At 56.4% G+C, this 22155-nt stretch overlaps 1 protein-coding gene across 1 annotated transcript in view; it reads left to right on the forward strand.

Moving 5' to 3' along the window:
- The first annotated feature begins 267 nt into the window (after positions 1-267).
- Positions 268-22155, forward strand: part of Zasp52 (Z band alternatively spliced PDZ-motif protein 52) — a 48979-nt gene continuing 27091 nt past the window's right edge. The window contains exons 1-5 of the mRNA XM_037219851.1: positions 268-420; positions 9364-9415; positions 10270-10356; positions 14579-14620; positions 17291-17427. Of these exons, the coding sequence (XP_037075746.1) occupies positions 353-420; positions 9364-9415; positions 10270-10356; positions 14579-14620; positions 17291-17427 (386 nt within the window). The 5' untranslated portion in view covers positions 268-352. The remainder of the gene's footprint in view (positions 421-9363; positions 9416-10269; positions 10357-14578; positions 14621-17290; positions 17428-22155) is intronic.

Here is a 22155-nt window from a genome sequence, read left to right on the forward strand (position 1 = left end):
CTTCAGTGCCGTCATCTCACGGTTGGTAGGCTGTGGATTCAAGTCAAACTGCTGCGGCCCTGTCGATTCCAGCGCACCACTCAGATGCTGCCACCTAACGGTGACCTTAAATGTCGCAGGCGAACGGTGGCAGTCCTGCCGAGCGGGTCTGTTTGACGGTGCCGCCACCTAACGAAGCTTTGTGACACGTCACGTAAACAGCGGCAGTCCTGCCGAGCAAGCAGGCTTGACAGTGAGAGCCATCTAACGGTGAACTCCTGCACTGCAGGTGAACGGCGGCAGTCCTGCTGAGCGGGCCGGTCTGAGGGCCGGCGACGCCGTCATCAGCATCGGCGGGCAGAACGCCATCGAGATGCGCCACAAGGAGGCGCAGGACTCCATAGTTCGCTCCGGCAACAACATCTGCATGGTCGTCCAAAGGTGGGGAACTGCGGGGATCAGCAGCCGACGTGCCGCGTCGAGCGCTGCCGCTCGGAAGCAGAGTGGAGCGCCCGGGCTCCCGCGGCAGGGGGTACCCGCAGCGTGGCTGCCAGGCACGCACTGCTGACCGCCGACCCGACGGACGCTTGGCCGTCTGTCGTCAAGGTCTACTGGCTGGAGTCATCCGGGAGACGGAGACCACTACAGCGGCGCGTGCGCAGACGACGGCAACGTCCCGTGTGCAGATGGCGACGACGTCCGGTGTGCAGATGACGACGTCCCGTGTGTAGATGGCGACGATGTCCCGTGCGTAGATGATGACGACGTCCCGTGTGCAGATGGCGACGTCCCGTGCGTAGACGACGACGTCCCGTGTGTAGACGACAACGACGTCCCGTGCGTAGACGACAGCGTCCCGTGCATAGATTACGACGACGACGTCCCGTTGGCAGAGCGCAGCAGCGCAGCCGCTCCATTCCTGGCTTGCGGTCCATTTCGACCTCTCATCACCTGACACAAGGCTGGATGGGGGCCAGTCGGCTCAAGCCGCTACCCGCCCTCACCCATCAACCGACGTAGGCGCCTGTGCAGACAGCCGGTGTGTTCCTCTCAGTACAACCCTGGGAAGGTGGCCTGCTGTCCAGTTCGCCCTCACCTTGAGCCGACCTGTCAGGCATGGTCGTCAACCAATTATCTGACCGGTCCCACCCGCCACCTGCCACGACCCCAGCAGGCACCAGGGTGTACTTGCGGCGTCCCGTGACGATACGTGCCTCCTGCCGTGTCCATCCTCGTGACTTTACGATTCCCCATTGTGTCTATCCCCACGAAGCTACGAGCCCCGCTGTGTCCATTTTCCTGTGACGTCACGAGCCCCCTCCTTGTCATTTCCCGTGACGTCACAAGTCTCTGCTATGTCCTTTCCCATGACGCCACGAGTCGCCGTTGTGTCCCTCCCCGTGACGTCACAAATCCCCGCTGTGTCCTTCTGCGTGACGTCACGAGTCTCTGCTGTGCCTTCCGCGTGACGTCACGAGTGCCCGCCGTGTCATTCTACGTGACGTCACGAGTCCCCTTAGTCCTTCCCCATGACGTCACGAGTCCCCGCTGTGTCCTTCTGCGTGACGTCACGAGCCCCGCTGTGTCCCTCCCCGCGTCCCCATCTCGGCGGGACCTCTCGGCGGAACCCCGCCCGGTGCCGTACGCCAGCCGGGCGCCAAGTTTGCGCCGCGTATTAATAGCGCTTGGCCCGCTGTGCGCTATTTCCACCGCCGGGGTGGGCAGAGGCACGCCCAGGCCGTCGGGCATGGGGAGGTAATGTGATGGCCTCGTGAGCAGGCGCATCGGAACGTGCCAGGTTGCAAGGCCCTCTGAATCGACTCAATGGTGAACCTGTGCACCAGGCGCCGGCGCTTTGCACTGAGGCGTTTGCCTGAAGGCTGGACGAATTCGGCGGTAGTCGGTGTTTATGGCTTGGAGAGGGAGACAGGCGAAAGGAAAAAAGTGGAAAGCGGAGACGCGCTTTCCATGCAATTTTATCAGCGCTTCCTGGAAATATATCTCCCGGCCCCCACTAAACCATTCTACACCCCAGCCAGCTGATTGGCGCAAATGGCTGTTACGTCATCGGCGCGTCTCGGTGGTGATTGGTGGCCGGGCGATCTGAGCTGATCTGGGTAAACACGCACACCGCCAGCAGACGGACAGCGCAGGGAATTAGCTAATACCATTTGGCAGCGCCATTTGGAAGCTGGATGATGATGTCTGCACTTCGGGAATACTTCGGGCAAGGGAGACTCTCCGACACGAGTTCTGAAAGCTTCTGAATAGGATCGAACTCCTGCTTGCAAATGAAAATTAGCCTGCCCTCATCCATCCATGTTGTTATAGCATGCATTATACTTTCTTGTTGACCTCGTATTGCTATTATATTACCAGCTGTTATGCCTAATTCTCTTTTCTTTTGCACACTTCCTTACCATCGATAACCTGCCGTTAATTGCGTCAATCACCTACTTCTTGACGTTCACGTTAAAATAATAATCTACCGCTTCCCACTCTCACCTCAACTTATACCTGCCTCACCTAATGCAAAGGCCCTAAACCCAGCATTTAAGAGTCACGACCTGTTGATAATTCAATTCGAATTTTCAAGTTGAGAATTGGTGTGGATTTAGATGCAGACATTGACCGCGGATGTTGGTTACTCAGCATACCCACCAACACCTGAAAGGCTGTACGCCACGTGCAAAAATCACAAATTTCTGTCATTGCTAAGAGCAATGCCCACACGTGTCGACCCGTGGCAGCCGTCCTCATCGACCACCTATCGACAACAGCGCCATCAGGGGGCAACACTGCCAACCTGAAGTGTGTTAGACCACCGCCGCCCATCGGCGGCACGTTTGGCCCCGGGCCAGCGTTCTGTCTCCGGATGGCGTTAACTAGGCCTCCGTAATCAACGCCTCCCTCTTGTTCCTCAGCGGCTGTGTTGGAACTGCACCCAAGTCAACATTGTGCGTTCAAAGCCAATTAGCATGCGGGAAACCTGTCTGTGTTTGGATTGAGCTGTGCACGTGCTCGCCACTGTGTACGACATGAGCGTACAAAGACTCGCGAGTGGGATGTCATGGAGCTGAAGGAAGACGCCTCCACACTGCTAACGAAAACAGTTCTGACTATCTTATGGGGTGCAAATATAATTTAGTTGAAAGCAGCCTTGCTAGTCGCTTTTTGGAGCTCTTCTCATGACTCTGAATGCTATATTTTGCCTCCCGAAACTCAGCGGCGACGGCCGGTTTTGCGGTGGAACTGCATGGGCGTATTTACCGCCAAGGCCGGTAGGATGCGGACCCCAGTTATCTGCCCGTATTTCCTTATGCCGCATCCTTACCCTCGTCGACGTACGCCATCCTTATTTTTGTCCCCATTCCGGCGTCATCCTGCATCCTCGCAGGACCCCGTGTGTCCGGGGCCGGCTGCGTGCGCCAGCCGTCAGTGGACGAGTGCCCTCTGGTGGGCCCTGTCCAAGCACGAGTGCCCTCTGGGTGGCCCCGTCCAAGCAGGAGTGCCCTCTAGGTGGCCCCGTCCGAGCACGAGTGCCCTCTAGGTGGCCCCGTCCGAGCACGAGTGCCCTCTGGGTGGCCCCGTCCAAGCACGCGTGCCCTCTAGGTGGGCCCCGTCCGAACACGAGTGCCCTCTGGGTGGCCCCGTCCAAGCACGAGTGCCCTCTGGGTGGGCCCCGTCCGAACACGAGTGCCCTCTGGGTGGCCCCGTCCGAGCACGAGTGCCCTCTGGGTGGCCCGTCCGAACACGAGTGCTCTCTGGTGGGCCCCGTCCAAGCAGGAGTGCCCTCTGGTGGGCCCCGTCCAAGCACGAGTGCCCTCTGTCGGGACCCCATCCCAGCACGAGTGCCCTCTGTCGGGACACCTTCCCAGCACGAGTGCCCTCTGTCGGGACCCCTTCCGAGCATAGGACACGTCTGGAGAGGAGTCCCTGTGCGGGCCTGGTCTCGGCGGGGGCCTTCACGGGTGGGTGTAGTCCTGCCCACCGCTATCCACTCTTCTCCATTCCACAGCCCTGGAATGGTAGCTGCGGACCGAAGGCACTCATGTCCAAGCCAGACCTAGACCCAAGTTACTTTGACGCATAGGTAGCCATTTCTACCGTTGCGAAATAAATAGCACAATGGAAGATCGAACTGCCGTAAATATTCGATAAGGACATCACTAGCATTGGAGTAGGAATGGTAGTATTTGGGGTTTAAGGGGCGCGTCGACTGCATCTGTCATTTAACGCCCCGATGCGTAGTTATGCAACTGGGTGGAAGGGGACGAGACATGATCTTATTTCTAAGGAATGTTATCAGCATGTAGGATACCGCGTTATAAGTAGGCGAGTGTTCGTGGTTATCGCTGTTACACCATCACTCTTGCGTATTTACTTTTGGCCAAACCAATTTGGTGGCGAACATGGCATGTAACGCCACATCTAGTGCTTAGTATCGGACTACTCCCCACCCCCAATCCCCCCCCCCACCCCCACCCCCACCCCATCCCACCTCCTCCTCTGGACTACTCTGGAGTCGTTGCCATGCGACTATCTCTCCCTGCCCACTATCCAAAGCACCCTGGCAAAACCCAGAGCAAAGGACCGATCCAGTGTCCGGCCAACCCCCCCCCCCCCCCGCCCCCTCCCCCTGCTCATGATGTCCTGGACCTCTAAATGCTGCGCCCATTGCCAGCTGGACGACGGTTTTCCCCGCTTTCCGACGTTAAAAACGGTCCTGCCGTCTTGGCACGGGCCGGCGGCCGGCCGGACGCGTCGCCTCGGGCGTCGCCGGCGGCGATGTCGCGCAGTCCGGCGGCGACGGTCGGCGGCGAGTGACCCCGCGCCCGCCGCGCACGCGCAGAGGTCAGGGGGCACGGCTCGACGGCGTCGCGGGCGGTGTGATCAAAGCGCCGGCGGCGTTGCGGCGCCGAGACGATGAAGTTTCCGTGTCACGTGAGCACGACCCGGGACCGGGGTCACTCTCACACGGATCATGGAAGAGCTGCACAGCCTGGGTAAGCGAGGGCCGATTGGCAATGTCACTTGCGGCGCACGCGGCACACGCTACTGGTGCAGTTAACTTTAAGTTAACGTTAACGATAATGTCGAGCGCGCACGTTAACGTTCACGCCAACGTGTGGGGTCTGCTGGCGAGCATCGCCAGCGCCTGCCAGCCGTCAGGAAAACGACAACGTGCACCACCACGGGCGCAGCCGGGATTTTCTGAAGGGAGGAACCCAGAGCTTGGTGAGCACGCTTTACGCTGATGTTGAACTATTTCCTGGGAACCATCCAGAGTAAAAAACGATAACTCCAGGACTCAGGGAGGGTCCGCCCCACCGCCGGGTCCCTCCCTTGGCTGCGCCCCTGTTCGTCGCTCTGAATGGCGGCTATTGAATGCCGGTTTACATCACAGCGTGGAAATGGGGGGGGGGGGGGATGAGCAGAATACCGCTGGTGCCAGGCACAGACAGGGTGAGGAACTGGACAGCGGCATTGGGGTAATTCTCACCGCGTATCATTACTCAGCTTTCTGGTCAGGCAGGTCGGATTCTTTGCGCGTCTTGGAGATCATCAGGATGGCTGTCTGGCAACCGCTAGCATTTGTGAGATAAATGGTGAAGGTGATGTCCTTTTCCAACGTGAGACGTGTGGGGGGGGGGGGGTTCGACGTGGGGCAATTTTGGTACACAAGTGTGGTGGAACACACGGTGGTCTCAACAGTGTGCTGGTAGGGCTTGCACTACAAAAGCATAAGAGGAGTTTCGGAAATAATACTCGTCTCTTTCCAAACTAAATGTCATTCTCGGTATCACGTTCTATAGTGCATGGCAGTGTGTCGTTCGGGGTAATTCCTTTATCCTCAGGCAGATATGAGATATGACGTACGACCCCAACGACTCCAATCTCACCGTACGTTCTCGCCCCATGACATTTGTTGACACCGATCTCAGCGTCGGCTCTCACGGGCCTCATCTGTGTGAATGAGAGCGTAAGAGCGATAGCTGTTGCCGCAAGGAGTGTGCACAAGATAATTTATGTAATGATAATTTAGATAAGTTATTATATACAGATAATTTATGATAATTAATGACAAGGATCGGAATGAAAGCAGCGGGATTTTGTGCCGTAGTTGTTTTGCTGGCCACAGACCAGATCATACCTTCCTGCGATCATTGAACACAGTGCAGTTTAGTTGGAGCACCCTCAGTAACACACTTTGGTTGCATTCGATGCACTGCTTTTGTAGTTTACTCGGTTTTGCAAAAATGGTGGCGATGTCATACAGCGGAACAGTTACATCAACTCATATTTACCAAAATAAGCACACATTCCAACTCTCAAAAAGCGCGTTTCAATAGAATATGGCTGCTAATCATGCTGTACGAAGGGTCTACTTGTTAATTTTTGGCTGTAAGCACCATCTAATGCTTTTTGCGTTATTGTGTATATTGTTTGTGTTATATAAATTGTGTTGGGTAAGGTGGATCCACAGCTGACGACGCTAGGGATATAGCAGCTTCCTATCTCGGAATTTTTCGCCTTTTTCGACTTTCGACCCTGAGACAGTGCCACTAAGGTCAGAGCTTATTTCTTGGTGTCAGGAACAAAACCGAACAAGGTAAGGATGTATGAGGCGATGCGGACGTGGACCTAAGGATTTACGCTAGCCTGCATTGCCAGTTTTCGCCGTCAAAAATCACGCACATTACCATCTGAAGAAATTATTCTCGTGACCTACGATTTGGGGACCGTTTTTTCCATCATTCTCATGTGGTTAACACAGGCTTAAGGTTAGAGTGGGTAGAAGATTGAGTGTCCTAAGCGTAGCTGGAGTCTTGGGGTGCCATCTTGGGCTCGACTCCGTATTAACTACCTCACCTCATCCACCTTGCGTGTATTTGTATCACGTGTATTCGCACGTGGTCTCACCATCTCACCTCACTTTGGCAGCAAATTAAAGTCGCCCCCTGCTCCGCACGCTGAAGATCGAAAGATGTTCGATAACCCGTCGCCAGCTCCGCCCATTCCATTAATGACGTCATCGGCACCAGATGGGCTGCGATGACAGGCGCTGACGGCGGAATGAAGCGCAACCTGGATGTCGCAGTCGGCTGTGATTGGTTCGCATCAGCTGATACTAGTCATGCAAGCTGGAGCTGGGTACGCCCACCCAGGGCTGAACCATATAGAGCGAGTGAAGCTGGCATATTGAATAAGAGGAATATAATGGCTTGTCAACATGCCATTCGCGCCTAAGCGTTCAGAAAAAAAACTGCCTGGGTGCAGGCATATAGCTCCTATTTTCAGTTCGCTTTCTGTAATACTTGCCACGCGGTGGACACCAAATCTCGGGAAATCGCTTCCATCATTCCGTGCACGCTGTAATATTGCCAGACGTGGTTGATGACGAAGGTTATATGATACCAAATTTCCGTTGAGTGCATGTGCGCTCTAGGACACGACTGTTTTGCTTGCTCACCTAGGAACCCTCAGCGATTTGAGATCTCTGAAGCTCCGTCCCCGCCCCGTTGTTGTCAGGTACCGCGCTGCGACATCGATGACCTTGCCGTAACCTCTGGGCCCGTGCCACCGCCTGCGGCCACCTGCGTCTGGGCGCATTGGTGACGTGTGTGTGGGTGTGTGATGCAGTTGGAAACAAAAAGAACAAGCATTTTGTGGTTATAGTTTGAGCTGGTCAGATTCAGGTGGGGCGTCAAAGAAATCAAATTACAATGCTCCGCTTAAAAAAACGAACTATCTCGAATGTGTCGATTATCGAGCAATTGTGTTAAGCATGGCACAGTGCCTCGCACGTAACTGTTCAGCACGCGCGGTGATCATGATCTGTACGGGCAATCAACGAGGGCATTTTTTCAGAAACGACGGAAATGCCAGCTCCCGTATGGAATGTCAGCGTCCGTGTGGAATGTCAGCGCCCGTGTGGAATGTCAGTGCCCGTGTGGAATGTGTGACGTCACGAAATGAGAGTTGGCGTTCTGACCATCTGACTATGGTGTCGGTATTGGCGATGGCGTTCTGGCCATGACGGTGTCGGTAGTGGTGATGGCGTTCTGGGCATCACATTGTCGGTAATGGTAATGGCGTTCTGGGCATCACAGTATCGGTAGTGGTGATGGCGCTCCGGCCGTCACAGTGTCGGTAACGGTGATGGCGTTCTGGCCATCACGGTATCGGCTTCCGGGCGGAATGACAGTATCAGTGGTGCACAACTTAACAGGTGAAACTGGTACGGAAGAAACTTCACGCTTGGGGAAACTGGTACAGCCCGGAACATGAACACGTAGCTTTGTTTGAACCTCAATGCTTGAAATCGGTGCCAGCTGGACCACAAGGCGTGGAGAAGGGGGCAGAGTCAAAACAGGGTGTGGGGAAGAGGCAATGTCAATACGTCTACCCAACTTGAAAGTATTTGAACATTTCCGCCGACAGCGTTCCATAAAGAGAGGCACCTCAAAAGTATTCCATGCAAGCTTGTCAAACAAGATGATGACTTGTGCTGTAACCGCTAAAAATGTCAACATGTTTTCAGTTGGAATGGAATGAAGATATCTTCTACGTGATTGAGGTTATTAAGCCTATCTTGAGCCGCTTTTTGCAGAGATGGCACATCTTTTCAAAGAGTTTGTGGTAGCCGTTGCATCCTGCCGTTACGTCCTTCCATTTCAAAAAATAATTCCAGCCTTATGACATTTCGTCCAAAAGCAGCAAGCTTTTCTCCCCTTCCCTGCCCTCCGTTTTTCGAGACGACGCGCCGCGTCTGGTGACAGGAGGACGCTTATTGCTAGGTCAAACCACGCAATTCTAGAACTTACCGCAGCCTTTCGAGTGCTGATAACCCAACTATAGATCGTCCATCAGTGCGTGGTTGGCGTACACGCTTTCCCTTCATCCAGTATCCCTCTGCCAACCGTTCCCATTCTAGCGTTGCCAAGCCCCACCCAATGTCCCCCAATCCTACCCGACGTTACTCATTCCCTACCCAACGTTCCACAGTCCCCACCTAACGTTCTCTAATCCCCTCAACGTTCCACAGTCCCCACCTAACGTTCTCTAATCCCCTCAACGTTCCACAGTCCCCACCTAACGTTCTCTAATCCCCTCAACGTTCCACAGTCCCCACCCAACGTTCTCTAATCCCCTCAACGTTCCACAGTCCCCACCTAACGTTCTCTAATCCCCTCAACGTTCCACAGTCCCCACCTAACGTTCTCTAATCCCCTCAACGTTCCACAATCCCCACCCAACGTTGTCCTGCGGAACGTCGCCGTGACCTCCTGCCACAGCGCGTCCCGCCCTCCCCCGATGGAACCTCGGTGTGCTTCGCTCCCTGTGTGGAGCGCCTGTGTGACGCGCCGTTCCTGGTTTCAGGGGTGGTCTGGCCTCGCTCCGCCTGCCGCCGAGTGCCACCAGTGTACCCAAGGTGAGCCCGGGTCAAGGGTCAGGTCAGGGCCAGGTTAGGGGTCGGGCGAGGGACAGTCGTGGTGCTGCGTTGTGTCGATGCATGCAATACAAGAAGGTGGAGGCAAGAGTGCGTCGGGTTTTGACCGAAAAACCGAGGATGGTTCTTTACGCAAGAGCGATGCCTGCAACTCCTGCAAGAGAATCGGCCATGTCGGCGACGTCGGCAGGCGCTGCTCACGGGCTTGCATACAGGTGCGGTGTGGACTGGTGCTGATGAGGTAGGTACTAACCTTCGTGAGGGAGTGAGGTGCCCCTGGAAGAGCTACACTGGCCCCGACGTGAGTGAGCATGATGACACTGATAACAGACCACGACAACGCGGCGAGGATGCGCGCTTACACTCGGGGGAGAGTAGACTGACGCCTTTGAAAGGGAGTATACTGACCCTCCACGACAACGCGGCGAGGATGCGCGCTTACACTCGGAAGAGAGTGGACTGACGCCTTTGAAAGGGAGTATACTGACCCTTGTGTGTGACTACGCTGACGCCGGTGAAGAAGCAATGATCCCGGCGAGATGAGAAAGTGCCAGATCCTGACGGATGGGAGTGTGGTAACCCTCGTGTGTGACTTCATTGACACCAATGAAGAGGCATTGACCCCGGCAGGCGGTACCATGTTGACTCTGTGTGTGATAACATCACGGATGCTGAAGTCTCCGCCGCCGGCGAGGGTCGGTGATTACTTGTTATTACTGTTAAACCCGTCTTCCATGGGAGGGAGTGCACTGACCCTTGTGTGTGACTACACCGACACGGGGCGCATCACCGATCCCAGCGAGGCGCAGAGCTCACTGACCCCGCGGCCTCTGTAGGACGCGCCGGACGCTGCAGCTGCCCCGCAGCAGCAGCAGCAGCAGCAGGTGCAGCAGCAGGCTCAGCCGGCGGAGCACCCGCACCCGGTAGGCGGGCGATTCGGCCGGTTCCCCCCGGACCCAGCCCGGCCGCGGCTCTGCTGAAGGAATGGGCATGCGGCGGCCATGTGACGGAGCCGCCGGCGCTGGCGGCGCTGCACTTTGCTGAGGCCGCCAGCAGCGGCGCGGGCGCATGCTGTGTCTTGGGAGTTGGAGTAGAGTATAATTGCACTCTGGAGTAGAGTTACACTCTGGAGTATAATTACACTCTGGGGTAGAATTATACTCTAGAGTAGAGTTACACTCTGGAGTAGAGTTACAAGCCGGAGTTACAGGAGTTGCACTTGAGTAGAGTATCAGTAGACTGATGAAAAGTGATGGCGTAGAACCGTAGACATGGCCGGCGTGCGTAGATGAGGCCTGACACAGAAAGTGGAGCTGTTGGTTGACAAACGTGGAGAACGTTAGTGCTTGATCAGTCGCAGCAATTGCATGTTTGGACATCGCGATGCATGCATCCTTGCGACGGTTTTCATGTCAGACTGCAGGTTTATCCCAAATTTCAAGCTCAGGTGCGGTGAAGGAAGTGAAAGCGTGTCAGCGCCGTGAAATTCAAGGACGGAGGAAAGCTTTTCACCCTCACGCAAGACTGAGCTTCAGTGATATTTGGACCGTTTTGAGACAGACGTAGGTAGAGGGACTGGCACAGCAGCGTATTTCTTCTTTTCTTCGCTTGCCTCAACACAAACACTGGCTGATGCATTAGATGACTCAGTGCCATCATTGGTGCCAGCTGCAGATCAATGCCGCGATTATGTCTGATTGAGGGCTGTGCAGAACGAGCACTCTGTCTCTTACCGGGCCCGGCTCCGCTCTCCTGCTCGTAACGCCGCCCCGTGTGCACCTGCCCACCCATCGCCAGCTAGCGCGTCACGCTCTGCAACTTCACGGCGGCATCTTGGTCTGCACCTTCCCCCTCACCCTCGCCCTCACGCTCCCCGCCCCGAGGAACGCACGACAGCTGGAACGGAACCCGCCGCCCCGCCCCTACCCCAACCACTGCTCTCGCGTATCGTTGATAAATGGGGCAGCCAGGGGCGGGGCATTTGCTTCTGATGTCATCCCATGGACGGTGGTGATTGGTGGGGAGATCAGGCTGGGTCCGCCGACTGCGTGGCGTTGCCAAGCAACTATTTATTTCCCGGAGCTCGTCCGGGGCGTGTTAAAGAAAACATCCGGGCGCGAGGCTATTTTAGGATTCCTATGAACGCATCGATATGCGTGCAAACGAGTTATTTCAACACTTCAAAAATGGAGGCGGGCGCTAAGAGATAATTGGATCAAAAGCAGTTCATTTTCACCTCACCGTGCCAGAATTTCGCGTGCATTGTTGTGGGCTGATGTTTTTTATAATAAATGTATGCTTGTTTCCCTCTCTATAGCCGTATTCTGCCTGTGCCCTTGGAAATATCATTGTGACGCACCGAGAAACAAGTGGACTTTGCTATGAGCCGCGTTTTCTGCGATTGTAGGCTGCGAAGAGAATATGGGAAACTGCGCTGATGTAGCGCACTGACCAAACAACTTAATCATAAGCGAAGCCGCGGGATAACAGTCTGCCTTAGTACGCATCATATGAGCGAAGCCGCAGGATAACAGTCCGCCTCAGCACGCGTCATATCATGAGCAAAGCCGCAGGATAACAGCCTACGTCAGCACGCATTTGCGATGCTTTGACACATGCTCGGTAACGTGAAGATTTTAATCCCTTTCCTGAGGAAGGGGGGGGGGGGGACGGGAAAGCGATGAGACCCCTCCTTGATGTTTTTTAGATGTCTCTCCGGCATGTCGTGCAATCACCCCCAATTTTCGCCGGCTAAGACACTCATTGCGCGCGTTTTCGATCCACGGCTGGTGCGGGCGGCGGGCGGCAATCAACTGCTGGTGCCGGTGGGTCCATCGATTCGACGAATCCACCAACCGCCCGCTGTGGGCCGATACCGTCACATTGAGGAGACCCATGTCCTTAATGTACTAACAATGGAGACCTTTATCTTCATTGTACTAACGATGGGGACTTATATCTTAGACGTAATGACATAGCACACAAAGCGGATAAATGTGCTTATAATTAAACAAGGAACACGTTTGTGTGAGCTTCCTGTGCCACATGGCGTGGTTTCGTAAATATTGGCATGTAAAGCTGAAATCATACAATTTGCAGGACAAAATGGCATTTGACCTGACATAATAGCGTAAATTATTACGCTAGCACCATAGAAATGATGGCCAGTGGCAAGATATCGCAGAGACCGATCCAACTTTTACTTGTGAATTTTTTTGCGGTGCGTTATCATTCTTAGTTTGGAAATGGCGAAGGGTCGCATCGACCCCTCTGCCCGTCTGCGATATGAAAAGGGGCGAATCAGAGCGACGGTTTAAGTCTTGAGGGCTGTACACAAGGCGTTGACAACGTGACCTTTCAATTCGAGTAATTAAAATTTTAGCTCAGAATGTCACGGCTACTGCCGTACCTCACCCCCAGCCAATAAAAAACGACGGTGGCGCGTGATTGGTCTGACTTGGACGTTTGGACGCCAAGTGGCCCTACGCCAATATCTAGCGGAGCTCTGCTGCCGTCATCTCAAACATTGCAGCGTTTTGTCCCAGGCTCATCACAGTTTGGAGGCCCCCGGTCCCAGCATTTGCGTTGCATCGCATTGCATTGAACACGTGACAGGATGGCGTTTCAACTTCCAGCTCTGCTTTGTTCCCGCCAGGGATATCCTTTACTTTGCAGTTGCGGGGGGGGGGGGGGGGGTGGGTGCTCCCTAACTTGTACTCCAGTCCCCATAACCTTGAGAAAAAAGTCGGCCAAACACGCGGAGAAAACTGTTAATCGGTGTATTTTGCAGAAAGGTTGTAACTTTTTTCACTGTTTATCCACTCTCAGCTGTCTCAACTCATTTTGAGAAGCACTCCCCAGATTCTGGGCGCGGTCTCCCTCACCCAAGATGCTCTCCTGTTCCTGTGTGGTCCGTCATATGCATTGCAAGGGCGCAGTAAGACAATTATTTTGTGTGCGGGGGGGGGGGGGGGGGGGCAGAACGCTGAAAATGGCACAACCTCCTACGAAAATGCGCCACAAACGGGTTTCTCTCCGGATTTGGCCCCCTTTCTTGTCAAAGCCGGGGGTCTGAAGCCCAAGTTGCCGGAGTATTGAGTGTTGCGCCACCTCGCCATATAGGAAACTCCACCCCTGATACATCGTGCCGTCACCTGCTGCTGCACGTCCGTTGCACGGCATCGCGTACAGCGCACTTGCCGGAGCCTCGACGGCGGCCAAGCGTGGGGCGGGCGGGTAGCAGCGTCCGGATAGACTGCACCGCACGACATCAGAAGGGGGGGGGGGGCGTGAAGAAGAGCGCGCGGATCGGTCGACCCGGGCCGACACCCTGGACACAGACCGGCGTCAACAGAGGGATGGAAGGGGACTGGCAAGGAGAGCTGCTGCATGGAACCTTGAAACGAAGCAAGGTGGAGTGCGCTTGCCACCGCTTCCCCGGCCCCACCTTCGTGTTCAAGATTTTTCCGTCCGCGCGAAGTCTCTCAGAACCCGTGAGCGCTAGAAACCCTGCCGTCGTTGTTGCGGGATGCTCGCGGTCCGGTGTGACGTGCCCCGCGGTCGAGCTCACCTCCAGCGCTGATCAACCGGTGTGAGGTCTGCACCCCGTCCTGTACCATGCTGTCGATACCTCACGATCTGTCCAAAGTGTGCGTATGTGTGTGTGTGCGTTTCTGCGTGGGTTCGTGTTTTGCCTGCCTGACACCCGATAGCTAGAAGTGCGAAGTGGTCCTGGTGTTTTTTTTTTCGGGCGTTGGTGGTCGTTTCGCGCACTTTGGCCTTACGCCGTTGCCCGCCACGTTCTGACGGCGTGCCCGCGGGACGTCAGTTCCGCTGCTTCACCCGTCATCCACGTGTTATATCCGTTCTCTCGTTGGTTTTCCCGGTGCTTTTGATGTATTCAGTGGTTATTTTCACTGTAGCGGCGTTAGAACGTTGTCCCACGTTGGGTTAGCGATCAGCGACCGGGCCCCTCAGCTGCCCAGCTGTCTTCGTCTGCCGCGGCTTACCATCCCTTTCCGGGGTCACCCAAGGTCAGGACACCGCAGGAAAAACCGCTTCTGAGGTTGTGACCCCGTCTGGCCTGACCTTGGCTGACCTCTGGGACCGGTGCGGCTCGCTGATTGGTCCGTCCGCTGTCCACAGCCGGCCCAGCCCCGACAGCGCAACCCCTTCCGAGTGATCAAGGTCAGGTGAAGGTCGTCGGGGTCACGGGCAGGTTATCTTGTGAGGCCATGATTGAGTGTCAGCTGCGTGCGGTGCTGTGTTGAACGAACTGCCTAGCCTTCCGCATGCTACACGGTTTCTTGGCGGTGCTGTATATTCTTTCCTTCCTATCGGCAACGACTGTCGACGCTGGTTTCCATTATGCATGTACGCGAGGACTCCGTGGATATAAGTACCGTGATAGCAAACCGCCCAAGCTCAGAACAAGACTTTGCATGACATCGGGCAATTTAAACATCAAAAGCAAGTGAAAATATAGGTGTTAGGAGAGAACTATTGGCTTCGTCATCCAGTGATGCCGAGGTGGGCGTGCGATTTCACTTCATACCACTCTTTAGACACCGCACAGATATGACGTGTTGTCGGTGCTTGCATTATCATACTATTGCAAAATTGTCCGGATGGATCTGTTTACTTAACGAGTATCATATATCCGATATTATAGTAATATTATATATTACATTATAATTATTTATATATCCGAGAGATCCCGGCAAACGGAAACAACGCACGTATGGATACCCACCTTTTCAAATGTTGGAAGCATCACTGATAAACACGTCAAGCTTACCACAACCACAACACGCAATGTGTCGAGCCTCGATTCATTTTAAGATATAGATGCACGTGTGAAAAACTGTATTCATCGAATATGGATTCCAGGAGGTTTAAACTTGCAGGTGCACACAAACCTTACGCCTGCCACTGATTTACAGGCGACCCTCTGAGTGGGTGACCTTTCCTGATGATTTATGTACCTAGTAATGACTTGTAGTTTGCTGATGACCTGACCCTCCTAGTGACTTTTAAGGTGAATATCATTCCCGACCGTTTAACGGGAAGGTAAGTGTCCTAATGACCTCTGGCCAGCTGATGATCTCTGGTCTGCCGGTGACCCCTGGTCAGCTGGTGACCTCCGGCAGCCACTGCCGAGGTGTTCGTTTAGCGCAATATTTACCACACCTCTGCAGCAGCTCTTCTGACCTGCCGTAGCAACGCCCTTCTGACCGGCCGTTGTGAGGCCCTTCTGACCGGCCGTTGTGGGGCCCTTTTGACCAGTCGTTGTGAGGCCCTTCTGACCGGCCGTCGTGAGGCCCTTCTGACCGGCCATTGTGAGGCCCTTTTGACCGGCCGTTGTGAGGCCCTTTTGACCGGCCGCTGTGAGGCCCTTCTGACCGGCCGTGGTTAGGCCCTTCTGACCGGCCGTGGTGAGGCCCTTCTGACCGTATCACCGGGTCAGGCCCGGCGATGCCTCTGGCGGGGCGAGGTCCCTCTGCCGGCGGGGCGCCCCCCTGACCAGCAGTGGGCGGCCCCCTCCTACAGTTCTCCCCAGACTGGTGGGCCTCGGCTGCACTGGCCTGAGCGTGAGGCGTTAGTGTGGAGTGACTAACGATGTTTGTCGGGCTGACGTATCTATGGTTTTGCAGAGGTGCCAGCGGCGCGGGTATGTATGTAAAGGCACGGCTGTGTGTGACTCAGAAATTGGTTTCGTTTTAGTTGCGACGCCATTCATATGTCATGTCCCCGGAGGGAATGGAAGAAGCCGGTCCTGGAGCTGATCTGGGCATAGTTGCCACTGATGAACGCCATAACTGAAAATTATTATTTACGGTTTCATGAAAGGAGCTCATGACGTTTAAAAACACTGCCACATTCAGAAAAGCTTAATCGTTTATTTTTCTTCTTTTCGATGGAATGCGACGCACATTGTTGCGCACCCTTTGATGGCGCGCCAGCGACTGCAGCGGCCGTATTAGAGCTCAAGGACCGCGGTGCAGCCGAGGTTCAAACCCGGGTCCCCCATGTGGAAACCAAAGGCGCCAACCACTCGGTCATTACGCGCCTGATTGATGACCTCGTATTCCGCGCAAAAATACCGTCAGCGACCGGTGACATTAGCGAGGCAGCCAGCCCAGCTGAGCGGGCGGGCCTGGCCAGCGCTGCTGTCCACCGCGTCAGGCCGCGGCCTCCGGACCGTGTGATTGTTGGCGGGGCTCCTACGCCGCCGCTGGCGCCGGCTCAGTCCCCGTCCCCCGACAGCCGACACCATGTCATTAAACAGGCCGTAGCTGCTCCTGCTCCCGGCCCCACGCGCTGATGGCGGCAGGAATGTTGGCGGATACGCCGCTCTAGACCAGCGGCCTTTGTAGAGTAATGGACGGATAGGCGGCTCACTTGGACGTGGACTGCCATGCTCAATGTTTTTTAGGCAACAATCGCGGCGGAAATATCTGCTACGCTGCTGGCAATGTGAAAAGCTAAGTTTATTCTGAGAGCCCTGAGCTCAAATTTTTACGTTGGAGCCCAATATGTAAGAAATAAAATACAGCAATCTAAGCTTCTTTTCCGTATGGTACGCAGCTTGATCCACGCTCGATAAAAAAACCGTTCGACTCGCTGGAGATGTGAGGTGGGAACTATCTGATGGGTGTCACGCGTCACGTGTCACGGTCCTCCTCCGACGTGCGTCACGTGTTACGGTCCTCCGACATGCGTGGCGTGTCACAGTCCTCCTCCAGCGAAACTCCGTAGCCGCGTGGCCTTGCTACACCGACAACCAGTCAAAACACAGCGTTCATCTTGCGCGCGTCGCCGGCGTTGACAGTGCTGCCACCTGTTGCTGACCGACAGAACTTGGAGACGACGGACGGCTCGGTGAAGGCGCTGGTGCACAACCAGTTCAACTCGCCGATGCCGCTGTACTCGGAGGAAAAGATTGCCGAGACCCTCTCCGCGCAGACAGAGGTGCTGGCTGGAGGGGCACTCGGGTGAGTGCCGCACGTGAAGTGCCGCCGGTGTCGCGTCTGCCGCGCCAGGTGTCGGTCGCCGCGCTACGCTGCCGTTGAAATGGATATCTCGTGGCGAACATGTCAGTCCAAGTCAATGGCAAACGCGCAGATGCCACACCGCATACACACATGCAGTTATTTGAATTTTTCATTACGTTTTCGCAGACACTTCCGTCATGTCACAATACATAACGTTTTGCGTCACAGAGCAATGCAAAGTAGTTGGTGACGTAGACGTAGAATTTACCCGGCCTGCCCAGCACCAGTTGCGGGAGCATCTGAGAGCCTTCACACGTGAATTAACAGAGCTGTTTGAACAATCCTCTTTCATCTTGCAACATATTCCGAAAACCAGTCTTTTTTTAAACCAAGGTCTGTTATGCCAAAGAACGTTATCACGACAAAACTTTGAGACTTTTTATACTCGTTTGCCGTTACGAACCCAGGACCGTAGAAACTCACTCACACAAACGCACGCGCGCGCACACACACACGCACACACACACACACAACACACACACACACACACACACACACACACACACACACACACACACACACACACAGACATACACACTCACACGCACACGTACACGCATACGCAAACACACACACACACACACACACACACACACACACACACACACACACACACACACACACACACACACACAGCCGCTGTGGCCTCATGACCGTGACCGATGGCCGTGACCGGTGACCGTGACCGGTGACCGTGACCAATGGCCGTGACCGGTGACCGTAACCAATGGCCGTGACCGGTGACCGTAACCAATGGCCGTGACCGGTGACCGTGACCGATGGCCGTGATCGGTGTCCGTGGCCGGTGACCGTGACCGGTGACCGTGGTCGCTGAGCCTGAGCTGCCCTGGCGGACGGCAGAGTGAACTTCAAGCGGTACGAGCCGCAGCCGTGGAAGCCGGCCGCCTCCGAAGTCTACAAGATGATCCACGGCGACGACGCCGACTCCGGCCCAGGTCAAAGTCAAGATCGTAGTCGCCGGCCGTGCTCGCGGCGCCCGCAGCATCCGTGCCCCCTCCGCCCCCCTGCCCCCCCCCCCCCCCGCCCACACGACGATACCGTCCCGAGGCTCATCTCTCTCGATGTTGGTTACACTTAAAAAGCCGCTTGCGACACAACCGCTGCAGCGCGAGGTTCTCTCTTGAAGTAGCGTCATTCCGGAGGCTGCCTCGTGAGCTTATCATTTGCTCGGCAGCCACATGAAGCCTCTGCGCTCAATTTCATTTGACGTGGTATCAAACTAGTGATCTATTTAAGTCACGACAGGGGAACTTAATTTCGCCTATAAACTATCTAAGCATGGGAACATATGGCAGAAAACTAGGGGAAAAGTGAGGGAAAGCCGAGCTTGAAAGGCCCCACCGGGAAAAAATGCAACACGGGTGGTAGCGCACCAACAGTTGCCGCTCTCGCTTGGGTGCGGCGCGAGGTCTCCCTGAGCGGACGTGGGCCAGATCCTCCAGATTTTTGGAGCCTTGGAGCCGCTGCCTTTGGGTGCTGGGGTCGAGCCTGGGAGGTGAGGCACACTCTCAACACACGATCAAACCTTCTGACCAGCCCTTCTGGCGCAGGGTCCACCCCAACCTCAGCGGCGGGTCACCGGGGTCACGGGTGTGCTGTACTGGGCGCCGCGGGCCTGACCCTCCTGACCCTGCCGCAGCTGGCCCCCCTCTCCTGTAGTGCCCAGGCCCTCGCCCAGACCGTTGGTGCATCACCGGCTGACCCCCCCCCCCCCCCTCTGGTTTTTGTGTCACCCCGTTGCCCCGCCGGCCCGCTGCTGTCGCCAGAGGGAGGTGCAGCTCCAGTGTAGCGTTTGACGTGACCGAGGCTGCCGTAGTGAGCCGGTTTGTGTAGCGAGTCGCTCTCCTGTCCGCCGCCGCTCGCTCTCCTGTCCGCCGCCACTCCCGCCGCTGGCGCTGCCCGCCGGCCGGCCATGCCGGGCTGGCGGCGCTGCCGGCCTCCACACCCGCCGCCAGCGCTGCCCGCCGCCGGGGCTGCCCGCCGGTCGGCCGTGCCGAGCTGGCGTCGCTGCCGGCCTCCACTCCCGCCGCCGGCGCTGCCCGCCGGCCGCCCGTGCCGAGCTGGCGTCGCTGCCGGCCTCCACTCCTGCCGCTGGCGCTCCTCGCCGGCCGCCCGTGCCGGGCTGGCGTCGCTGCGGCATCCACTCCCGCCGCCGGCGCTACCCGCCGCCGGGGCTGCCCGCCGGTCGGCCGTACCGAGCTGGCGTCGCTGCCGGCCTCCACTCCCGCCGCCGGCGCTGCCCGCCGGCCGCCCGTGCCGAGCTGGCGTCGCTGCCGGCCTCCACTCCTGCCGCTGGCGCTCCTCGCCGGCCGCCCGTGCCGGGCTGGCGTCGCTGCCGGCCTCCACTCCCGCCGCCGGCGCTACCCGCCGCCGGGGCTGCCCGCCGGTCGGCCGTACCGAGCTGGCGTCGCTGCCGGCCTCCACTCCGCCGCCGGCGCTGCCCGCCGGCCGCCCGTGCCGAGCTGGCGTCGCTGCCGGCCTCCACTCCCGCCGCTGGCGCTGCCCGCCGGCCGCCCGTGCCGGGCTGGCGTCGCTGCCGGCCTCCACTCCCGCCGCCGGCGCTGCCCGCCGGCCGCCCGTGCCGGGCTGGCGTCGCTATCAGCCAGGCCCTCCGCCAGGTCACGGTAAGCAGAGGGCTCCGAAGACGCGGCACACCAGCCGGCGATTACGACAACTGTCTGACGCGAAGGCCGCATGAAACAGCGGCGTGTCGACGCTCGAGAGCGCGCATACGCGAGAGAGAGAGAGAGAGAGAGAGAGAGAGAGAGAGAGAGAGAGAGAGAGAGAGAGGAGAGAGAAGAGAGAGAGCGGAGAGGGGGGGGGGGGGGGGTGAGAAGGGGGGTTGCCACCAGACGGTTGTCGCGTGGCTGGCTAGCTCGAGGGCCGACAGCTGGTGGCAGCGTGATGCCTCTCCCCCTCCCCCTGCCCCCTGGCGCGCCGTTCCACTGACCCGCTGTCCCCTGCGCGTCCTGCCAACTGGCAGAGGCGCGCCCAGGCGTCGCCGTCGGTCGTAAGCTGGGACGCGTGCCAACGCAGCGCGCAGGACAATGGGTAGGCCGCGGCGGATCCGTAGTGCTGGCCCGTCACGAAAGAAGGGACGCGTTGGTCGACCCACTTCCAAATCGCGATAAAGCAATACAAAAACAAAACAAGCCTACCAGCTTGGTGGCGATGGTCGTGGGTCTGGCGACAATCTCTCTCCCACGATCCGGTGCCTGCTGCCGCCTCGGTGCAGGAATCCGCCTCCCCCAGCGGCCGCTGGGTCACCGCCAAAGCTGACGGCCGCCAATTTGCCCGGGGCGAGGCGATGCAGACGGGGAAGGGGAGGGACGTTGTTGTGCCAGGGGAGGGAGTGCTTCAGGAGGAGTGGGATGTGGGGGTGGGGGGGGGGGGGGAGAGTGATGAGGGAGATGGACGGACATGCAACTCACTCAGTTACAACACACGAGGAACAGTTGGCATGTACCCCAGCGTGTGGACACACCTCCCACTGGACCCTCCTGCTCTGCATTTAGCGTCGGCAATAAGTCACATCTGAAATCTGAGTGGGTCGCTGTCACGTACACGCGAGAACCAAGGCTGCCAAGAACCGTGCCAACCAATGGCGCAGAAGCATGGACGAGGCGCAAAAGAAACCTACATGTTATGTCTGCTTCCATGCTGACCGACCTCATGACAGACCGATCTCGTTGTCAGGGTTAGTTCTCTCAGGGCCTCGGTTAGTTTCCCACCAAACCATTGTTTGTATCGGGTAGCATCATCGGTCGGCATTGATTAGAGGAAACGATGTAAGTAATCCAACCAGACCTGCGTTTTCTAGGGTGTCCGGGCAAAAACTCGACTCGCGGTCTGCCGCATGGGCTTTTGTCGACTGCTCTAGGACGACTTCCATATACACGAAATACAAAATATCCAGATGCCAAAAAGTCGAAGCGGCAAAATGACAAACTATAAATTGGCGCATGGAAAAATGACGACATGCCAAAAGCCAAACGGCTAAATAGCGAAACGCAAAATAGCAGCATGCAAGAGGGTCGATATGCCAAATTGGTTAACTCCCAAATGTGGTTGGGCTGCTTAAGAGTCATATTTGACAAGGTCACGCTACGCACAGCCTGGCCCCGTCCCGACGCGAAACGCTCAGGCAGCCAGTCAGCATTAAGACATTTCCACATGTTTCATGTCACCAATCACCAGCACCAAAGTCAAATATGACCCTGTTGTATTTCATCGTTTTGCCTTTCGCCAATATTACACATCGACGTTCTGCGAGGTCGCTTTTTCGACTTTCGCCTTTGCCGATTTGGCATGCCGACTTTTTTACAGATCGCCAATCTGCAGTTCGCGATGAAGCGTTTCGCCATTTTGTCTCGTCGACTTTGTATATTTCGTCTTTTAGCAGGTCGCCATTTAGCGGTGTCGACTTTTTTCCGCGTCGACTTATTTACATGTATTCATTCCACTGTCGTCACTGAACAGCCGACAAAAAGACATTGGCCAGATGGAATTCTTGCCATTTTGTCCTAGAACCGCTTCATAGACATCTACTGTTTTAACCGGAGGCACTGAGATTTTTTGTTGTTGTGATTTGGGCTTTGCTACGCACTTAGCTGCTGAGGTTATATGCTGTCGCATAGCGTGCCTCTC

This window comes from Pollicipes pollicipes, unplaced genomic scaffold (genome assembly GCF_011947565.3).
Source record: "Pollicipes pollicipes isolate AB1234 unplaced genomic scaffold, Ppol_2.1 Scaffold_2243;HRSCAF=2626_pilon_pilon_pilon, whole genome shotgun sequence".
Lineage (NCBI taxonomy): Eukaryota > Metazoa > Arthropoda > Thecostraca > Pollicipedomorpha > Pollicipedidae > Pollicipes > Pollicipes pollicipes.